This window comes from Lynx canadensis, chromosome A1 (assembly GCF_007474595.2).
Source record: "Lynx canadensis isolate LIC74 chromosome A1, mLynCan4.pri.v2, whole genome shotgun sequence".
NCBI lineage: Eukaryota > Metazoa > Chordata > Mammalia > Carnivora > Felidae > Lynx > Lynx canadensis.
In genome coordinates, this window is record NC_044303.2 from 5,000,147 (window position 1) to 5,017,752 (window position 17,606).

Genomic DNA, 17,606 nt, shown 5'->3' on the forward strand with positions numbered 1-17,606 from the left:
GGCTCTGAGCAGTCAGCACAGAGCCTGATGCGGGGCTCGACCTGAGCTGAAATCAGACACTCAACTGACTGAGCCACCCAAGCGCCTCTCTCCTTTCTTTTTTCTATCAAATGTGAAAAGGCCTGGTCTGACTCTAATTTATTATTCTTTTATTCCTATTCTCTAGGCCTTTGTCTTTTTTTTTAATGTTTATTTTTATTTTGAGAGATAAAGAGAGAGCGCGAGTGAGCAAGGGGGGCAGAGAGAGAGGGAGAAAAAGAGCCTGTCCGCTCTGTCAGTGCAGAGCCTGATGCAGGGCTCGATCTCAAGAACTGTGAGATGACAACCTGAGCGGAAACCAACAGTCAGACGCTTAACTGACTGAGCCACCCAGTCGCCCCCTTTGTCTTCCTAATATATTTTCTGGGAAGTTCTTACGACTTTGTAATACCACCCTTATGGAGTAGGAGTTGTTCTCCCCCTCTTGTGGGGCAGTGTTTCTATATAAGTGATTTGGAATGCTTCTGTACAAGATATTTTTCTATTCTTCCCCATTTATTATTTATTCATTCGCTTACATCAGTGTGGATTTACCGATGTTCATTTTAAACTTTTGGTTATAATCTGATAGTTCCTCAGTTTCTTGTTCCAGCTTTGGCCATCAGTAAATTTTTCACTTGGCTCCTATGTCCTTTGACATACCTCATCAATATAGGCAGGGCTTTTTTGGTTTCTGGTTTTTTGAGCACTTCCTTACTTTCTGGCACTACAATATGCTCCAGGCTCATCTTGCATCTTTTCCACCCCAACTCTTAGAACTAATAATTTCTCAAGGAGGTCCAGTCCCTTTAATTGGAGAATGATACTAGAATCCAAGATCTGGGCACCAGCTGTGCCGACCGCTACTGGAATGCTGTTCCTTCCAGGCTAAGAGTTCATTTGGTCACCTACATTTCCCTTTTTCCTTTTTCTAAAAAATTTTTGTAGCACTCTGTTCTGATTTTGTGGATCTCGTTTCTCTAGGTATAAGATAAAATAAAAATAAAGTTACTGGTTTATTTTTGCTTCCCAAATTATCTCCATTCCTTCTAGTTTCGTTTTGGTTTCTGACTTTCGCGTCAGACCTGTTCTCTAGTATCTGATGATCTTTGACCATCCGTTCAATAAAATGTTACTTAGAAACAATCTTTGTAGGAGCGTTTGACATTTGACGAGCCTCATGCAGAACGAAGAGGTAAGCATTTTGTTGGGGATCCCCCATACCACTACTTGAAGGTACTATGCGTTTGAACGGGCACAAGCAATTCTGGGAACAGTTGTCTTGTTGGTAGCAGCAGCAGAAACTGAGTAGAAAGCCCGTTAGGCACCACACACAGGATCGCAAGGATCCATACCATCTGCTCCTCTGCACTAGCTCTCTGCACAAACTCCTACCCAGCAGGACACGCCGCAACACTTGGACTTGACCACAGCCTTTGATCGCCAGGGAGCTTGCGCAGCACCAACAGGGTCAGCCACAGCGCCCCCACCCCCACCCCCCCGCAGCGGACTCTCTCTGAAACGCCGCGGAGCGGATGAATTATCATCGATCGATTACCGAAACGTCAGGGAGTAGACACGCTCCCGGTACTTCCCCGGGAAGGGGCGGTAGCCAACCAAAAACTGAGGTCGCCTCCTTTACTATAAAGGCGCCTGGAATGCTCCATAGGGTCTTCCTCACTCTGGGACTCCGCGCATCCCTTTTACCAGTAGGGAAGGACATAAACAATAATTGAGATTCAACAACCATAAGGTACAGATTACGTCAACACGTATCCCAATACAGAACTAAAAAGAAACGGTCCGCCTTGCCTTTAACGCCGGACGCCACCTGCGGAAGAGAGCCGGCGGCACGCCCACCCCACCCCCTCCCAGGGCGCCTTGCGCGGCGTGCCGACCCACCCACCCCGTCCCAGGGCGCCTTGCGCGGCGGCCTCGCTCCCGGTGCGCTACGTGCGCGCGGCGGGCGCCGGAACGTGCTCTCGCGTGGTGGCCCCACCCACCTCGGCCTTCTCAGCCGCTGGGACTTGAAGTTCCCGCCAGGTCGCGGCTGGGTGAGAGCGATGCTGCGCGGCCCGCCTTGACTCTGAGGAGAGAGGAGCGTCCCCGGCCCCTTGCAGCTTGCTGACGCCTCCGAGCCCCGGCAGCCATGTCCACGGGGTTTTCCTTCGGGACCAGCACGCTGGGCTCCACCACCGTAGCCGCCGGCGGGACCGGCGCAGGCGGCGGTTTCTCCTTCGGGACTGGGGCGTCTAGGTAACCGCACCTCCTCGCTTTCCCCGGCCCGGGTCCTCCCCTCGAGCCTCCGGTGGATGGGCCCGTCCCTCCCTCTTCCCCCCGCCCCCCGGGTTTCCTTCCCGGTGGGCCTGGTAGAAAAATACTTGCCCAGGGCCAGCTTCGAAGCCCTGCCTTATTTCAGCGCCCTGCCGCCAACTCCGCCAACTCCGGCGGCCTGGTCGGCAGGAGGGCGGATGGTCTCGGGGCTGTGAGGTCCCCCAGAATTTACGATGGTTCATACTCACACATTGTTCCCACGGAGGGGGTCTGGCTGCGTGGAAGGGCCTGGCATGTCACGCCGAGCCCCAGCGGTGCGGCAGCCCGAGGCACGGAACGAATGGTGAACGAATGAACGGCACTGGGGCTTACTCTGGGGTTTTAGAAAAAGACAGTGTAATAGAAGATTTTAAGGAGCACAAGTCAGAGTTTCTCCCCGAGAATTCAGATTTCATTGCAGGAGACACGGTGTGGGACTTTCCAGGGCTTAATGATGTTGTGGGCTTTTAAACGAGCTCAGGTCTTTGTACCTCATGGGACCCTCTCCTTTGTTGTTTCTTGTTTTAAACACTTGTTACAGCATTTATTGGTGATGATTTTGAACATGATGTGCAGATGAGTGTACATGAGCGAGTGTTGTGTTGTAATGACTTACACTGAAAAATGTAGCATATTTCTCGTTTTTGTGCAGCCTGCTGAACCACCAGCTCAAATGGCGAAGTAAAGCTACCAGAGGTCCAGAGACCATTAAAATCGTTAAAGATCATTGTCATGATGAGACATGGAATCTTTAGAATTCAGTCTTTTTAAGGTAAAAGTGGAGGAGTTCCTTAAATCCAGAACAGCGCGTAGAACACGTTACACGGCATCTTGTGAAGTTTGAGGAATGTGGTTGTAGATTAAAAGGGCAAAAAAAGAATCTTCCTTGTGTTAAAAAAAAAAAGCGGGGGGTTGGGCAGACTACATAGTCAAATATAAAATCTGGGAGTCTTTCTCCTTTAATACCTCCTTTTCTTTCACTCTGCACACATAATCAGCAAGTCCTGCTAATTTAAAATTTTTCTAAAATATCTATTTATTTTGAGAGACAGAGAGAGACCGAGCACGAGCTGGGGAGGGGCAGAGAGAGAGGGAGACACAGAATCCCAAGCAGGCTCCAGGCTCTCTCTGGGCTGTGAGCACAGAGCCCAACGGGGGGCTTGAACCCCACGGACCGTGAGATCATGACCTGAGCCGAAGTCGGAGGCTTAACCCACTGAGCCACCCAGGTGCCCCTCCATTTTGTTTTTTTTTTAAATGCTGGTTGTGATCTGCTAAATTGATGTTCTACTTCTGATGGGTCCTAATCTTAGGTTGAAAAACACTGCTGTAGCAACTTGGGCATTTTCTTAGTTCCTCAGGTGGGCTTGGCCCAACCCCTTCCCCTTGGGTCAGTTCCCGCTGATTGGAATCCTCCCGCCACCTCCTTGAGTGCCAGGCTAGTGTCTACTGTTGGGACTCCAATGCTTACCTATCCAGAGAGGTCTTTGCAGCTCTGCCAGTGTAGACGAGGTTTCCATCCTGTAACATAGCACCCTGTAACATAGCACTTACCACGGTTATAGTCAATTCATTATATATATTTTTTTTTTATTAAATTTTTTTTAAATGTTTATTTATTTTTGAGACAGAGCATGACCGGGGGAGGGTCAGAGAGAGGGAGACACAGAATCTGAAACAGGCTCCAGGCTCCGAGCTGTCAGCACAGAGCCCGACGTGGGACTCGAACTCATGGACCACGAGATCATGACCTGAGCCGAAGTCGGACGCTCAACCGACTGAGCCACCCAGGCGCCCCAATTCATTATATTTTTTGTTGACTTGTTTATATTCTGATCCCAGCAACGGAACGAAAGCTCCATGAGGGCAAAGACCGTTTCATGTCGTTTTTTTGGGTAGACACAGTGAAGCTCAGTGCATATTTTTTGAGTGAATGAGTAATTGATTCATTCTCTCCACTGACTGGAAACTTCCTGAAGTCAGGATCTGAGTCTTACCACTCTGTCCTCAGTCCCTGTGACAGTTCCTGGCACATGACAAGGGCTTTCATAGATCCTTGTTGAATGACTGAGTAAAGGAATTCTGAGTCATGAGCTGGAAACATGTACACAATCTTCAGAAGGGCTTAGATAAATGAATGAAAGGAGACACTATCTGACGTCTGTCTCGTGGAGTACTGGTTTGAAGGCCTAACTACCCCTAGAGCCATCTAGCGATTTGGTCTCTTTAGGTAAATCATTTCAGCAACGTTACTGTCCAACAGTTCCCACGTCTGGAAAAGGGGTATCATCTATTTACCTCACAGAGTTGTTGAATCGGATAAAGCATGGAAAGTATTTAGCATCACACCTGGCACTTGGTAGGTGCTCAGTAAGTGTTACCTCCTGAGTCCACATCAGGGCATGCTGGAGAAGTTAAAAGAATATTCCTGATCTGCTGGAGTCAACTTGGCTTTTCTGTAGCACGTCTTAAAGAGTCACTAGCAGATAATACCAGGTTGAGGCAAAAATTGGTCATGTCTGGGGTGGCTTTTGGTTTTCATTAAGTAAATTTCTCTGCCACAGAGAAATTTCTCTTGCTTTTCTGAGTAAGAAGATACCACTTTGATATATTTCTTTGGTAATGTTTTCAAATTTAGGTATGAAACACTTCATTGTGCTTCAGTTATCAAGACATTTTAAATATTTTAATTGTCTTTTTAGACATACCTTGGCTGTACTTCTTTTGTGTCTTTATGGAATGGCAGTAAAACCAAATGGGATCACTGATTTATTTGGGAGACAGCGGAGCATAATAACCATTTTTTTAATTTGATGTTTGCAAAATTTGCCAATTGTGTTTATTTAAATATCTTTTTTTTTTTTTTTTAATGTTTATTTTTGAAAGAGAGCAGGTGCATGCACTGGGGTGAGGAGTGGCAGGGAGGGAGAATCCCAAGCAGGCTCCATGCTATCCGGAAACCTGACACCTGGCTCGAACTCCCAACTCACAACATCACGACCTGAGCCGAAATTAAGAGTCGGACGCTTAACCGACTGAGCCACCCAGGTGCCCCCCTAGAATGCCATTTTAACGCAGTTGATTAAGTGTTTAGGATTTGTGCTTTGTTGGTGAAACTTTGCAACCCTGTTCTGCCAGCCCTCTGTACTTCACACCTGGGACACACATACACCTGTGCTCATAGAAATCATTTTAAAATCAGTGATAAACTAAGACAGAGGGTGTAGTCTTTTTTTTTTTCTTCCCTACTCAGTGTTGATGACTGATTTCAAGTTCTACCTTCTTAGTAAGCTCCTCTCTATTCCCCTTACAGTGATTAGCTGGCATAATACCTTGTACATAATGTGTTTAATTGAATTTATAAGTGTTCCTTATGATGACAGTAGTAACATTTAATCTCTTAATCTTTTAAAAAATCTGTTAAGTGGGCACTGTTACTCCCATTTTGCAGATGAGGAAATAGAGAATCATAAACACTAAGTAACGTCACACAGGTACCAGGACACTGGGGTGCTGGTATTGCAACCCAGCCATAACCCCACTGCCTTCTTAAATTGAAACATCCCAGACTTTTAAACCTTTTAAAACTGACCTTGGCTTCTCTTATGGTGATTATGTCTGTATGGAAGGTGAGGGAGAAGTAATAAAGGTACGTATACAGGATGCATGGGATCTCCCATTATGTTACATGTTGATATATTCTCTCCTAACTCTCCTACACAATTTTTGAAGTGGCAAATTGTCAGGATTTCTTGTTTATTTTCATAATTTGCTCTCCCACCCATAGATAGCAAATTTGAGCCCCCGAGTTTTGATAAGAACAGTTGAAAGTTGTGAACTCTGTTCATATCACTTGTTATTATCAGCAGTTCTTTTTAAGCTTTCAAAAACTCTGGATCGAGGGTAATTTTGCTTTGCATTTTACTTTTGCCAGGTTACCTTGAGTCCTTCTCATCTTCTCACCCCTGCCCCCAGTTCTTACTGCTGTTTTGGTGGCAAGATACCTGTGTCCTCTTCCCCCCCCCCCCCCCCCCCCAACTCCATGAATGTGGTAATATAGCAATAGAGAGGTAGTGACAACCACGTAGAATAACTTTTCTATTTCTGGGTATGTTATTTTTCTTTATGTTATTATTAGTTGGGGAAGAACAAATGCTTTTGGAAATGTGGACTGTACATGAGTCATTCCAGAAGAAAATGATCCACATTCATAGCATTTCCCTATGGCCATTTAAAAGTATGCTAGCTTTTTTTTTTTTTTTTTTTTTTTTTGAGAGGGAGAGAAACAGCGCATGAGCAAGGGCGGGGCAGAGAGAGAGGGAGACAGAACTCCGAGCAGGCTCCAGACTCTGAGCTGACAGCACAGAGCCTGATGCGGGCTCAAACTCATAGACTGAGAGATCATGATCTGAGCCAAAGTTGGATGCTTAACTGACTGAGCCACCCAGCCCCCCCCCCCATTGTGTTTTTTAAGGCTACTTTTATATGTGACTTATTTTTAAAGAGAACAGGAAAATATTTGAGTTTGGTTGGTTAAAAATGTTAGTTCCTTTTGTATTCTCTGGAGGGATATTGAATATGTTAAATGAAACATTTAACATATTAACCTTGAACTTTTGTTTTTCTTAAAGAAATCCTGGCTCTAATAGACTCTATTTTGTTTTTGTTTTTTTTTTTTTGTAACAAGCAACCCTTCGGTGGGGCTCAATTTTGGAACTCTTGGAAGCACTGCAACTCCTGCAACTACATCTGCTTCCTCAGGTGGTTTTGGAACTGGCCTCTTTGGATCGAAATCTACCACTGGGTTCACTCTGGGAGGAACAAATACAGGTAAGGAGGATTGTCACATTTGCAGGGAGTAGGTGTGGGCTATTCTTCAAGTTCTGTTCTCCCTTCTCTTTAGTTCTGTTCTCTATCCCTTCTCTTTACAAGGATTGTCATTGGTGACAGACCGAGAAAATGGTAAATACTAAGATGAAAAAATATATTGGGATGTGGAATTAAGGACCAGTGATAGGCCCATGTTGGTTATGATCTATTTAAAAGAATTTTTTTTTAATGTTTATTTCTGAGAGAGACAGAGAGACAGACAGAGCATGAGTGCGGGAGGGGCAGAGAGAGGGAGACACAGAATCTGAAGTAGTCTTCAGGCCCTGAGCTGTCAGCCCAGAGCCCGATGTGGGGCTCAAACTCACGAACTGCGAGATCATGACCTGAGCCGAAGTTGGATGCTTAACTGACTGAGCCACCCAGGCGCCCCAGTTATAATCTATTTTTGTGTAAAGAAGGGAAACACACACATTTAAAGAATTAAATAAGATCTCTCATAAGAAAAAAAAATTTTTGTAACCTGACACAAAGATGGTATGCCTCCTTAAATACGATGAATAAAGTAACAATTTTTATATTAAATTATGTAATGCAGCGTTTTACCTTAGTCAAGATGAGTTTACCAATTTGGACTTAATTGAGCATATGTGGGACAGTTAGCATCTATTTTACTGTAAAATTATAATTTGCCTTCCTAAGAGATGTTTTAAGATTTTGTGTTATTAAAACAACTGTCTCACTGGGAAAAGGTAGACATTTCAATAATAAAAAGTTGTTTGTTTTTTTAATACTTATGGGTATTTTATTATTAAGTTAAAAATATGATTCACTGGTACTACCATTTAAACAGTTTACTTCCTTATTGACTTTTTATTCTCTACCCTCAAGGCCTCTTGGTCTCTGTTACCACCTTTTGCATTGACCTTCCAGCTTTGATTGCAACATTTCACAGCCACACATAGAAAATGTAAGAACTGCAGGAGTAGATGTGACACCAACCAGGGAGCTTCTTGAAATAGCTCTGCGTGCCAGTGTTTTGCTTAGAGTAGCTTTTTTTTCTCCTTCCTAATTTTGTTATAAGCAGTAGTTGTTTGCATTTTATAAATTTTGTTTCCTAATTAATCAAAATTATATACAGCTTGCAATATGAAAACCAGTGCTATAGGAAGAACGTTTGTGTTAGCGGTTATGGTGGAAGATACTGGTCGTCTGAGTAGTGTTATCACACCCTGAAGATGATTCCAAGTCTGCCCTTGTGATAAACCCCCAAAATGCCATCTTCCACTGATGAATTAAATTTTATTTCTCTTTTTGTCCCCAGGAATAGCAACAACTATAACTACAGGATTAACTGTGTGTAAGAATTTTTGAGGAAAGATTCCCAGATCTGTGGCTTTCTACTCTTCTCGTAATATCTCACAGAGCTGGGGTATAGAAGGAAGCATGTAAGGAACCTAACAGATCACAGACACTCATCACAGAACCTTTTAGTACTGGCGTGTTTTAAAAAGTCAGTGACTTTTTAATTCAGAAAAAAAAGCCTTAAATACAAAAGTGGTTTTTCTGTGGAAATTTCACATTACAGTTTGCAGTTATTTGAGTCCTTGTAGTGAAAAAAGCACCACACTACATAGCTCAGAAGTCTTGGAATTAAACCCTGCTTATACCTCCAAGTCGTCGTGAGGTCTTAGGTAGTCATGTAATATCTGGCAGCTTTTAGTTATCTATAAAGTGAAAGTATTAGACTAAAAAGTTTTTGACTTCCTTCTGGCTCAAAAATACCCTCGTTCTCTGCAGTGAGATGCCAAATGGAACGTGAGTAACTAGAATGGCGATTAATAATGTCAAAGGAAAGGAATGAATGAGAGGACAGTGAGGAGCCTCAATTAAAATTACATTTATTAATTAAAGTTAAACCAAAAGTTGAAATAAATTCAAGATTGGTGGACTTTTTTCATTTGGATGCTACTCACCTGGTATCGGGAGAAAGCATAGCACATCTGTTTACTACCAGCGGTTTGGACAGGACTGGCTCCAAGGACGAGCGGTTGGATTCTTTCATTTTCTGAGATTGTCGAACCCGTGCAGGATTTCAAAGCACTGTACTCGGGCAGGAACTTCTGGTTGTGGTAAGGACAATCCAGAAGCTTAGTTTCTGGCTTCTTCGTGCTCTCGGGAGAAGCCAAAATGCAGGTTGTTATACATGTCTTCATTTAGTAGTTTTGAGCAGCTGCTGCTTCCTAACCGTGTGGCCTTAGGTGTGCATGACGGTTTGAACATTCAGTATTAGCTGTTCGTGTGGCGATGGTACTGGTGGTGAGGGCGGTGCGGATGACGTCAAGAACTACAGAGTGCGTGAGCAGGGCATTCGGTGTGTTCCGAGGTGAAGGTGACAGGCAGGTGTAGTAATAAGTTCTTGTGTGATCTGATAAAGGCCGTAACAGATGTATGAAAGGCACCAAGGAAGGAAGAGAAAGAAAAGGGTAGAAGTTTATTTGGGGGGCAGGAGACATTATTCCTGATGCAGGAATGGAAAGTGCAAAGGCCCAGTTATAAAAGGACCGGGGAAGTAGGAAAAATACTCGGTTCTTAGAGTTTTGGATTCAGAGGTGGGAATGGTACGGAGAGGGGATTTGAGGAGCAAGTTGGGACAAGATAGGAAAGGTGGTTGTGTGCCAGCCCTTTAGGCTGTAGCGTAGAGATAGTAGAGAGCTAATGGGAGCCTTCAGTCCGGGAGAATCAGCAGGGTATTATTTTTTGTTGGTATTCTCGCTTGTTTTTAAAGTAACTAACTGATTCAAAGAATAGATGAGAGGTTGGAAGGACTGACAGCACAGAAACAAATCAAGAGGTTGTGATAATAGTTCTTGAGAGGGAGATGGCCTGAGCTAAGGTTTTTGAAGATGCTTGTGATCCAGGGATATTTCTGCAGGAGCATTGACAGGGTTTGTGGCTAGTAGAATGTAGGAGAGAGAAGGGGCATCAGGGAGGGTCGTGGCTTCTGGCACGAGCAGCTGAGAGGACCATGGCAGGGGATTTAGGAGTGCTTTTGTCTAGGGGGATGCAGAGGTGCAGAGGGACATCCAGGCAGAGCTAGCCAGGGGAGACTCCAGGGGGTGTAAATCAAGACCATGTTTGTGTGGTTGAAATTCTGCGGTTGGGAAGTAAGGAAGCAGGCCTGGTACCATAGGCAGCCTCATTTAAGAAGTGAACAGAGGAAGGAGATGGACGGAAGGAGACTGAAAGGAGTAGTGGGAGCTGACCGAAACCCAGAACACTAGGCAGTAGAGAATGCTGGTTTAAAGAGCCTTGGAGGGGAGGGAGACTTTTCTGCTGAGTATAAAGGAAGGGTAAATGCTCTTTTAGGTACATTCAGGGGTAGAGCTGAAAATGGATTTCAACATTACCACAGTGACTGGACTTTTTTGCTGTTCTTAAATCACAGGGCCATCTTTTTTAAGTATGCACCCTGATTTGGTCCCACCTTTTGTATGTGACTTTTTCGTGCACATACAAGTACATGGATCCTTGTTCTATCTGCAAAAGTAGACGGACTCTATCTTTTAGGGATCCTGATTGAAACTGGTATGATACACACTTGTGGTAAAATAGGATCTGTTTGTCTGTTTGCGCAGGAACGCCAGCCACAACATCCGCATCTACGACGGGTTTCAGTTTAGGATTCGCTAAACCTGCTGCGTCTGCCACACCATTTGCTCTGCCCATTACTTCTACCTCAGCTAGTGGTCTTACTCTTTCGTCTGCTCTGACGTCAACTCCTGCAGGTGAGGCACAATGGGAGAAGCCACCTCTTACGGTTGAATTTACTAGTTTTGCCGTTGGTGAACATAGGTATCCACCTTTATTGTTAAAGAGAACTTTGGTTTTGGAAAGTTTTTATTTCAACCATGAGGCAGTTTTGACCTAGTAAACTACTGATTTGTGAAGAAGGTCATCACTGGTCCTTAAAGCAGGAGGGACCATCTTGGAGGTCAGTCTCTATTTACAGAGCAAAGCAGGGACAGAGTGAGAGGCAAAATGTAAAATTATTAATATCCACTTTGTTTTCAGGGAGCATTTTGGTGACAGGGAAGGGTAAACAGTTTGCATAAATATTGCCCGGCTTAGGATTCATTCCATTTCGAAGGCGAAGTTGGTGTCCTGGGTGGAAAAACTCCTTATTACTGTCTGGAGTCAGTTACCTGATACCATTGTAGTATTACCCAGAACTCTTATTTCTGTCACTAGGTTTTGCTCTGAAGGTACGATTTCTCTTTATTCTTAGGTATATATATAATTTCATCTTTAATGAGTAGTTTTTCCTAAGTGAATTTTATCATGGACATGAAGGGTTGTTTGTTGTGTTTTTGTTTTTTTTGCTTTTTGCATTTCTTGGGAAGGGTTTTTATTTTCTCTGGTGTTCTTAGAAATGATGTTTCCTTATGAAGCCTTACAATTTCATTTTTTACAGCATCTACAGGATTTACTCTGAATAACTTGGGTGGGACAACAGCCACGACTACTACTGCATCAACAAGCCTCTCTCTAGGGGGAGCCTTAGCTGGTTTGGGAGGTTCGCTTTTCCAGAGTTCGAACACAGCAACATCAGGTAATTGATGGTATTTACATTCCAGAAATAGTAACTATTTATTTTTAAATTTACTGTATCTCTATTTCAGCCTTTTGAACAGATCATTTTATCTCTTTAACCTATAGATTTTTTGTTCAGTATGAACGCTGAATTAAAAAATAATGTTTTTCATACATAATTAGACATCTTAGCTGTGTAGAAATAAATTTTTCTGCTCAATATTTTTATTTATTTACTTAGAGCACATGAGCAGGGGAGGGGCAGAGAGGGAGAGAGAATCTCACTCCGTGCTCAGCGCAGAGCCTGACGTGGAGCTTAATCTCATGACTGCAAGAATGACCTAAGCTGATATCAAGAGTTGGGCACTTAACCGTTTGAGCCACCCAGGGGCCCCTCAATATTGACTGACTAGATAAGGAAGCAAAGAGGGGCCTGTTTAAGGAGGAGTAAACTATTCCAAAATTTTTTTTTTAATGTTTATTTATTTTTGAAGGAAAGCAAGACAGAGTGTGAGCGGGGGAGCAGCAGAGAGAGAGGGAGACACAGAATCCGAAGCAGGCCTCAGGCTCTGAGCTGTCACCAGCTCTGACGTGGGGCTCAAACTCACAAACTGTGAGATCATGACCTGAGCTGAAGCTGGTTGCTTAACTGACTGAGCCACCCAGGCGCCTCAGGAGTAAACTATTCTAAACTTGTCTTTTTAATAAAAGACAGTTGCTTAACTTGAATCATTTAGTATCTAAATTCATTGTAAGACAACTTGACCTTTTAAGCTCTGGTTGTAAGAATGGCTTTCCATTAAAGACATCAGGAAAGGGTATTAGCATGTTTTGAAAGCAAAGTTTTAAAACACAAGTATTAAATTTATTATAGTCAGACAAAATACTAAAGTATCATTCACTTGGCAGAGAATACTTAATGTGTTCTATCTTAGATTGAGTTTTCATTTCATGCTTATTTTGAAATTGGCCTCATGTTAAGGATTCTACCTTAACATGTTTTGAATATTAGGAATGTATAATAGAGGAAACATGATACTGTATATAATGTAACACAGTAATATAATGCAGGACAGCCATTGGGGCTATGTGGAAGTGAGAAAAGCTTTCCTCTGATTTGAAGACATTGTATAATTATCTCACATAGCAATATAGAATCAAGAATTTCTGTTTGGGGTGCCTGGGTGGCTCGGTGGGTTAAGCATCTGACTTGATATTGGCTTAGGTCTTGATCTCACCGCCGTGGGATTGAGCCCCGTCTCCGGCTCTGTGCCGAGCGTGGAGCTTCTTTGGGATTCTTTCTCCCTCTTTCTCTCTCTCTCTCTCTCTCTCTGCCCCTCCCCTGCTTGTATTCTCTCTCTCTCTCAAAAAAAGAGTTTCTGTTTCCTAACCTAATTTATGGGTTAGGAAAAGTTGATAACGTGTTGGGGCACCTGGGTGACTCAGTCGGTTAAGCATCCGACTTCAGCTCAGGTCTTGATCTCACGGGTTTGTGGGTTCGAACCCCGCGTCGGGCTCTGTGCTGACAGCTCAGAGCCTGGAGCCTGCCTTGGATTCCGTGTCTCCCACTCTGTCTCTGCCCCTCCCCTGCTTGTGCTCTGTCTCTCCCTGTCTCAAAAGTAAATAAACACTAAAAGAAAAAAATTTTTTTTAATAAAAAAAAAAAGAAAAGTTGATAACGTGTTGAAATCACAGAATTTCCAATACATATGTTCATTTATAATGGCTATTTGATTTTCAGAAGTTTTGCTGAACACCTAATATGTGTCTAATAATTGGTATGTGGGAGAGATGGAGTATGACCTGATGTTTTCTATTAGTTATGGTTCTTTTGTGTCCTCTATTCAGATACTAAATTCAATGAAGAAATTCTGGGTCAGTGGAAAAGGGAAAAAGGAGTTTGAGTTCGTCAGGATAACCTGTAGAAATTTGTGGTGTTCAAGTTTGCTTTGATCTTTCACTTATCTTTGTCACTATTGTCTAACCTTTTAGGTACTCAGAATGTCTTCAAATAAACAAATCAGTGGATGACTATAATGTACATTTCCTTGCAGGATAAATATTTAAACATCTTTCCTAAAGGTTCCTGTGAGAGCAAAACACAAAAATAATAGGGGGGGGTTGAGGATTGTTTTTGCGTCTGCTGATGAGTTTTTAGGTCTGTTCTAATTTTTCTTAGGCTCTAGACACACATCAGTGCTTAATTTATGGTTATGCTAACCTAAAGATGCCATTGACTTTAAAAAATTAACGTATGTTTAGCATTGTTTTTTTCACACATTGCCAGTGTTTGAATCCAGCTTTCAGTCATCCTGTGCTCAGATCCGGTACATCCTACTGTTTCTCTAAATAGCATACTGTCCGTATTGTCAGCTTGGGAATGCACAGACTTCGGTGATTTACCAATGCAAGGTCTCTAAAATTTTGCTACTTTATTCACAAGCATACATTAATAATTTAAGATTAACAGTCTAGCCCCTTCAATTCCTTTTGTCAGTCAGGTGGGATTTAAATAAATGAATTTTCTTTTCTTTCTTCTTTAAGGTTTATGAAAAGAACTTGAGAGTATGCAGTTTTGATGATGTTTGAACTGTAAGGCTTCCAACTGTCAGCTCTTTAAATTTCATTAATAGTAAAACTATTTGCTTTATACTAATACTGAAACCTTACAAATCATTACTGTTTTATTTATCTGTCCATCCCCACCTTTACTGAGGTATAATTGAGAAATAAAATTGTAAGATATTTAAAGTGTAGAGCATGATGATTTGATACATACATATACATTGTAAAGGGATTCTATCAAGTTAATTCACACATCCAGTACTAGGTAATTTTAAAAGTATACGATTCCAAAGCCTGATTGGAAGACGTGAAGCATTCATCTGAAAGTGTACAAGCTAAAACTGCTTTTGTAGAGAGGGTTTAAAAAGCAACAAATAAAATGGATTGTTCACATGTATTGAATTAACCTACACTCTCTGATCCTTCTGGTAAAGAAAAATTGATACAGATCCGTAAATACAGAGAACAAAGTGATGGTTGTCAGAGTGGGTGGGGTAGGAGGATGGGCAAAATGGGCGAAGGTGAGTAGGTGGTGCAGGCTTCCAGTTGCGGACTGAACAAATCTCGGGGATGAGCGGTACAGCCCAGGGAATATGGTCAGTGGTATTGTAATAAGGTTGTGTGGTGACACATGGGGTAGCTACTACACTTGTGAACATAGCGTGATGTGTCGACTTGTCAGGTCACCATTGTACACCTGACACTAATGTGACGTTGTGTGTCAGCCAGACCTAAAAAGATTACCTAAAAAGTAAAGAAATCAAAGTTACATCATCCAAACTCCTTATACCATCGAATCCCAGCAAGACTATCAGTCTTTGTCCAAAGCATACTCTAGACTTGTTCTTGTTATTTGCTTAAATCAAGTATGAAGAAAATCCAGGATCCAACTTAAAAGCAATTTGAATGCTTTGGTCATTAAGGTGAAATTATGAAGACTTTCAGTGAAAAATGAGGCAGTGGATGTTTATCCCTCTGGGCTTATAAATAATATTTGGTTTATTTGTAGGACTTGGGCAGAATGCTTTAGGCTTGACTTTGGGAACCACGGCAGCTACTTCAACTGCTGGCAGTGAAGGCCTTGGTGGTATAGATTTTAGTAGCTCATCAGATAAAAAGAGTAAGTAACGTTACTATAATTTTATGTTCTTATAGTAAGTTAAACTCCTGTGTCTGGAAGATGTTAGTTACATATTAAGTAGTAAAGTTTTGACTTTTAAATTTGATTGTATTTCCCAAATGACGCATGTGGTGTGTGTTTAAGATTTTCTTTTTGTAGAAAACTGACATTTGTATGTGCATATGCCTTACGTAGCTATCTTCACATGTGTATTAATATATATTCTTAAGTTGGGATCATGAGCACATACCATAGTTGACACTTGAACAACACGCTTTGAACTGTGCAAGTCCACCTCTGGATTTTTCCAATAAGTAACAGCACCGGAAGTGTGTTTTCTCTTCCTTATAGTTTTCTTAATAGTGTTTTCTTTTCACTAGCTTATCTGATTGTAAGAATACAGTGTATAATATACATGACATACATAGTGTGTGTTCATTGATTGTTTATGTTATTGGTAAAGCTTTGGGTCAGAAGTAGGTTATTAGTAGTTAAGTTTTGGGGAGTCAAAAGTTATATGTGGATTTTCACCTGCCTGTGAGGTTGGCACCCCTTAACCCCTGTGTTGTTCAAAGGTCAGCTGTATTCCTTTATTTATAACCTGTTCTTTCTCATGTGTTCTATCAGAAGTATTTGCCAACTCAGTAATTCTTTAGAAATATTTTAATGTAGCTTAATAACAGTTTTATGAATGGATGTATCATTAGCCATCATTCTATTATTAATATTTGTTTTTAGGTCTTCTGGGAAGTATCACTGTATCGGGCATCTTTATAGGGAAAGGCATCTTAGTATTGTACTTTAAAGATGTACACTCGGGCTGAAATTGCCTGGGTTCAGATCTGCTCAACTGTTTACAAGCTCTGTGACCTTACTCAAGTTGTTTATGCCTCTGGGCTTTAGTTTCTTTATCTGTAAAGTGGGCCCAACATAACAGTACCTACTTCATGGTGTTGGTCTGAGGATTACTATTCATAAAACTTCAGCAGAGCCAGGCAAACAGTAAATGCTGTCTAGGTGTTTGCTTTTAGTATAACTTTTCATTCATATTTTCAGTTAATTTTTTAGGACAGATAACCTAGAAACTGAATCATTGGTTTGGAGAGAGAAACAATTTTGGACACTTTTAGTGTATATTGTGAAATTACTTTCCAGAAAGGTTTTACCAATTTATTTCCCACCAGCCAGTATGAAAATGCCCTTCTCGCTATGCTCCTGCCATGCTGGGTATTCTTTTTAAAAATTGTCAATCCAGATTCATTTTCAAAAGTTTTTTAGTGTTGCTGGTTCCATGTGTGTGATTGTTTGTTTTGTTTTGCAATGTCTCTTCTGCCTCTGATGAAAACATGTTCACTAGGGCATATGCATGCACATTGCATTAAAACCCCATGAAGAATTAAAAATGAGGCAGTAGATGAAGGTGTAAAATGTGCTGTGTCCATATGTGAGAATTTTTTGTTTTGGACGTGGTTTTTATTGTGAAGAGATACTACGCTAGGGTGAAGTATTATCCTAAAAGTTGGCAAAATCCTTTTTTTTTTTTTTTTAAGTTTATTTTTATTTTGAGAGTGAGAGAGCATGCATGTGCACGAGCTGAGGCAGGGCAGAGGGAGAGGATCCCAAGCAGGCTTGCGCTTGATCTCACAAACCGTGAAATCATGACCTGAGCCGAAATCAAGAGCTGAATGCTTAACCAATTGAGCCACCCAGGCACCCTTGGCAAAATCCTTTTAAACTTAGAATATTTAGGATTGTTTTTCTTTGAATGAAAATTGACTAATTTTTTTTTTTTGTTTTAATGTTTTATTTATTTTTAAGACAGAGACAGAGCATGAGTGGGGATGGGGCAGAGAGAGGGAGGGTGACACAGAATCCGAAGCAGGCTCAGGCTCCGAGCTGTCAGCACAGAGCCCGACGGGGGGCTCGAACTCACAAACCGTGAGATCATGACCTGAGCCAAAGTTGGACACTCAACTGACTGAGCCCCCCGGGTGCCCCGAAAGTTGACTAATTTCTAAACATAGGGGTGTATCTCTCGTTTTTAGTTTTCTGTGTAGCGACTCCATACTTAGAAAAAACCTTAGATATTTTAGTAGCTTATTTTTTTACTCAGCTAGAGCAGCTTGGTACCCTCCAACTATTTTCATTCATGAAACTGCTTCTCTCTTTA

The 17,606-nt window shown here is 42.0% G+C and overlaps 1 protein-coding gene across 1 annotated transcript in view; it reads left to right on the forward strand.

Moving 5' to 3' along the window:
• The first annotated feature begins 1,994 nt into the window (after window positions 1-1,994).
• The window catches only part of NUP58 (nucleoporin 58), a 39,659-nt gene continuing 24,047 nt past the window's right edge, over window positions 1,995-17,606 (forward strand). Inside the window, exons 1-5 of the mRNA XM_030307999.2 lie at window positions 1,995-2,274; window positions 7,019-7,161; window positions 10,797-10,946; window positions 11,633-11,770; window positions 15,326-15,436. Of these exons, the coding sequence (XP_030163859.1) occupies window positions 2,168-2,274; window positions 7,019-7,161; window positions 10,797-10,946; window positions 11,633-11,770; window positions 15,326-15,436 (649 nt within the window). The 5' untranslated portion in view covers window positions 1,995-2,167. The remainder of the gene's footprint in view (window positions 2,275-7,018; window positions 7,162-10,796; window positions 10,947-11,632; window positions 11,771-15,325; window positions 15,437-17,606) is intronic.